At 43.4% G+C, this 4,323-nt stretch overlaps 2 protein-coding genes across 3 annotated transcripts in view; one reads left to right on the forward strand and one right to left on the reverse strand.

Moving 5' to 3' along the window:
* The window catches only part of Ppp2r3c (protein phosphatase 2 regulatory subunit B''gamma), a gene marked incomplete at its 3' end in the record, with an annotated part of 23,762 nt that extends 22,770 nt beyond the window's left edge, over window positions 1-992 (reverse strand). The window contains exon 1 of the mRNA XM_031357718.1: window positions 793-992. Within this exon, the coding sequence (XP_031213578.1) occupies window positions 793-850 (58 nt within the window). The remainder of the gene's footprint in view (window positions 1-792) is intronic.
* Window positions 584-4,323, forward strand: part of Prorp (protein only RNase P catalytic subunit) — a 96,087-nt gene continuing 92,347 nt past the window's right edge. Inside the window, exons 1-2 of one of the 2 annotated variants that reach the window (XM_031357689.1) lie at window positions 1,273-1,526; window positions 1,716-3,070. In XM_031357689.1, coding sequence (XP_031213549.1) covers window positions 2,085-3,070 — 986 coding nt within the window. In that variant the 5' untranslated portion in view covers window positions 1,273-1,526; window positions 1,716-2,084. Of the gene's footprint in view, window positions 3,071-4,323 lie in introns of both variants that reach the window. The other variant, XM_031357688.1, reaches the window with a different exon arrangement.

Genomic DNA, 4,323 nt, shown 5'->3' on the forward strand with positions numbered 1-4,323 from the left:
ATATATATATATATATATATTTGAAAAACAAGCTCATCAATTTAAGGTGAACAATGGAGAGGACAGACTGGAGGTTTGGGAAGATGAGAGGAATTAAGTGTAGAAAAGCAAACGCTCTTCTTGCAGATGCAACCAAATAGAGACTTTAGCTTAGAACTCTCCATGGTTGGGTGTTCTTTTTGGTTTGAGTCTAGCCTTTAATGGCTGAGACGTCTCTGCAGCCAGGTTTTCCCTTAGCCAATTGCAACTGCCTGGGTGCTGGTGTGGAACTGGAAGGATTTAACCAAACTGGAAAGCAAGCAAGTGTGAAGTACCAAAGATCGAGCAATGTAAGACGGATTAGTGAAATTTAAAATGTAGGGTTAAGTGAAAAGTGAGAGTTAAAAGGCGACAGGCACTCGGGAGGCAGGAAGAAAAGGGGTTAAATAATTCAAATCTAGCCTCGGCTATATGATAAGACGCTGTTTCTATGGAGGAAGAGACCTATAAGGATGAATTATAGGTCTTGATAGGATTGCAGTTTGGAACCAAGGTTCCTAAGTCTAGTTCGTAAATCTAAGAACGTGGAAAACGGGTGCCACTGTTGTGCTTTCATTCCTAGCAGGTCATTGACCAGGGAAGTTTGGGTCACCCCTCGGTAGCTCTCCAAAGCACATTCCACTGACTCCTTTGTCAGAGAAGTTTAACAGACGCAGAAAGTACGGCTCTCACTTCCTCCTCCACCCTATTCACCCTGTCCGCCACTTCTAGCCTGGGGCGGGCTATGTAGAGGGCGGTCCCTCTCAGACTCACTCTTTGGATCCATGTTGGGCGACGCTAACCGCCGGCGAAGCACGTCTTTCCAGTCCATGGCTGACTCCCGCTCAGAGGACCCTACATTTGCTGTTTGTTAAAAGCTCCACCCACTACCAGCTGCGACGTCAGACGCCACCAAGACAGATGGAAGTTAAGAAGGACGCCTGAACGCCATCTTGGGCACGGGCGGAAGCCTTGGCTGAAAAGGGGGGGGGGGAGGAAAGATGCTGTAACTATTCCGGATACGGCGAACACGCTAGCGGGGACGAAAATCAGACATGAAGTAGATGAAAAAAAGTATCCTATAGAGGTGTCGCAGCTCACCAAGCCAGATTTCTAAAGGCCAGAAGAAGCCTGCGTGACTTTTTCCGCTTGGGCATTTGGCGCGTGCGCGCCACAAGATGTAGGACTCTATTGGCATTTCCGAATTGAGAAAAGCATTTTCGTCACATTTTGTTCTCTCTCTGGAAACCTTAACAGTTCCTAAGATGTAATAGACGCAGTATCCAGCCCTCTTGGATACTAAAAGTTTCAAAATTACCTTGGTTTGTTTGTTTATCTTCTCCATACTCAACAGAAGGCCGGAATTCAAGCCACTCAGGCCCCGGCGCCTCGTTCAGCGCGGTGCCTTGTGGGTAATGTAGTCTTCACCGCATTTATGGTTACTTTAAACACGAGTAGCGTGGTGAGTTGTTGAAAGAAGTGAACTTCGTTTGTCGACCCTCCGTACAGTTAAGTCTGAGCTCTTTCTGAACCTCACTTCCTTCCCTGTGATGTTTATGCTGCATTTCCCTGGTCCCTCTTCTCCGAAGAGTTTTGCGGCCCGGAAAGAGTTGTGAAGAGCAAAGGACCCTAGACTGGCTTTTCTTGGGGCTGCGATTGGTGGTTTCTGATCGACGTTATTTATTTCCCTGTTCTAGCTCCCTTGGTATCCTGCCCCTCTTCGGGACCGTCGTAATACACAGGAGTCAAACTGGGAAGTCCATGTGCTTTTTCCTCAGATTCGAAAATTGGAAGGTAACAGGCACCTGAGGGTTCCCGTTCCGTCTTCTGGTTTTGGGATTGCTACTGGTGTTGGATGTCCTTGGATCGTTGTTTAATGAATAGAACTCGTGTGCTCTCCTTACCATTAAATTGTTCCAAACATAATCGTGATTTGTTTGTGAGGGAGAAGCAAAAAGTCTCCATTTCAAGAACTGCGCTTTCACTATCCTCAGCCCCCAATACCTTAATTTTACATAGCAAAGAGAGGCTGTTTTATTTTTACGTCTCATTCAGTTCACTGCAGGATGACCTTCTATTTGTCTGGTTTTCGGAGCTTTCCGAAACTTTGGAAGAGCAACCCTTACTTTGAGCTAGGCCCTGCGACCTCTTCTGCCTCTTTCTTTCTCACGGTTCACTGTGTCATCGAGAACCAACAGAGATGGTTTTCTGTTAAACCTGCGACCCCTCCAAATAGCAAAACACTCAATCTACAGGTTACCAAAGCTAAAACACATAAGAAAGTAAATGACAGCGACAAGCAAGTTTCTTCTGATCCTCATTATTTTGCTGCTGGAGCAGCTAAGAAGAGATCCCTCATAAGCAGTAATCTTCAGAATTTAGGTCATGCCTTGCCTGTGAGAAGCACTGTCCAACTTCCAACTAAACCTTTGAATTCTGAAGAGTGGGATAAACTTAAAGAAGATTTCAAAGGAAAGGCCAGTTTTGAAGACTTCATCATTTCACAGATGGCACGCAGCTGTAGTTCAGTAGATGTGGCTAAGTCTCTCCTGGCTTGGGTAGCAGCAAAGAACAATGGCGTCGTGGGGTATAATTTACTCGTCAAGTATTTATATCTCTGTGTCTTTCATAAGCAGACATCAGAAGTTATTGATGTCTATGAAATCATGAAAGCCAAGTACAAGAGTTTAGAATCTGGGGGTTACACCCTTCTCATCCGGGGATTGATCCACTCAGACAGATGGAGAGAGACCTTGTTGCTGTTAGAAGACATTAAAAAAGTCATGGTCCCTTCCAAGAAGAACTACGGTGACTGTATAGAAGGAGCCCTCCTTCATCAAGATGTGAACATGGCTTGGAGTTTGTATCAGGAATTGATAGGTCATAATCTTATTCCTCTGTTGGAAACTTTAAAAGCCTTCTTTGATTATGGCAAAGACATAAATGATGATCACTATTCAAACCAACTCCTGGACATCCTTTTGTATCTAAAGAATAATCAGCTGTATCCTGGAGAGTCATTTGCACACAGTATAAAAACGTGGTTTGAAAGGTAATTTTGATTTTGTATATGTGTTGTGTGTTGTTTATTAGTTGCTAAGACTCATTCAGCTTATGCCTTTTCCTACCTTGAGAGACAAGTCATTTCTCCTTTATTTATTTATTTTTTTAGATTTATTTATTTATTATATGTAAGTACACTGTAGCTGTCTTCAGACGCACCAGAAGAGGGTGTCAGATCTCATTATGGATGGTTGTGAGCCACCATGTGGTTGCTGGGATTTGAACTCATGACCTTCCGAAGAGCAGTCCGTGCTCTTCCCCACTGAGCTATCTCACCAGCCCCGTCATTTCTCCTTTAAAACAAAATATTCTCCTAAGAAAGTAACAGGAATAATTTGTGTTACTTGCTACTTGTCACATAAAAGGAAATTATAGCACACCTTCTCTTCCTTCTAGAACTATATTTTATTTTCTGAGGCATCTAACGTGAATAATGGGCAACATTATATAGAGCAAGGCAAAGGTTTGTATTTGTGTGGGCATAGACATGTGGCAGCAACAGAGTTCGACTTTAGTTTTTTTTGTTTTGTTTTTGTTTTTTTAATCAAATTCCACCTTTTGAGACAAGAGTCTCTTACTGAACCTTGAGCTTAGCTTAGCATTTTGTCTAGACTCACAGATTAGAAAGCTGCCTGTCTTCTGGCCTACATTACTGGGATTACAGGTTCAGGCTGCTCTGCCAGACTTAGACATGGGGTCTAGGGATCCAAACTCAAATTTTGCCTGTGCAGCAGGTACTTTGCCAGATGATCATATTCTTATTTTCAAAGGTAGTAACTGAAATAATGTGCAGTAGGTAGGCTGTAGTCCCTGTGTTTCATCACTTACAGTGATTAGAGTGGATGGGCACTTCCGATCAGTCCTGATACTCAAGCATTAGATGGAGAACCATCTTTCCATTTTATTTTGAGTCTTGTCTTGTTTGGCTGTTGCTTTGACTATTGTTATTAACCACATAAATGTCTACTGCTTCAATCTGTGAGTGTGTGTGTGTGTGTGTGTGTGTGTGTGTGTGTGTGTGTATTTCTGAGAAGCCCTGGCTGTCCTGGACGTGGTTTGTAGACCAGGCTGGCCTTGAGTTCACAGAGATCCCCCTGCCTTTGCCTCCTTAGTGCTAGGATTAAAGGCTCGCACCACCACTGCCTGGCTGCTTCAGTCTTTAGTCTCTTTTCTTTCTTTTTTTATTTTTTTTTATTTTTTGTTTTTCGAGATAGGGTTTCTCTGTATAGCCCTGGCTATCCT

Source organism: Mastomys coucha, unplaced genomic scaffold (assembly GCF_008632895.1).
Source record: "Mastomys coucha isolate ucsf_1 unplaced genomic scaffold, UCSF_Mcou_1 pScaffold6, whole genome shotgun sequence".
In the NCBI taxonomy this organism is placed as follows: domain Eukaryota; kingdom Metazoa; phylum Chordata; class Mammalia; order Rodentia; family Muridae; genus Mastomys; species Mastomys coucha.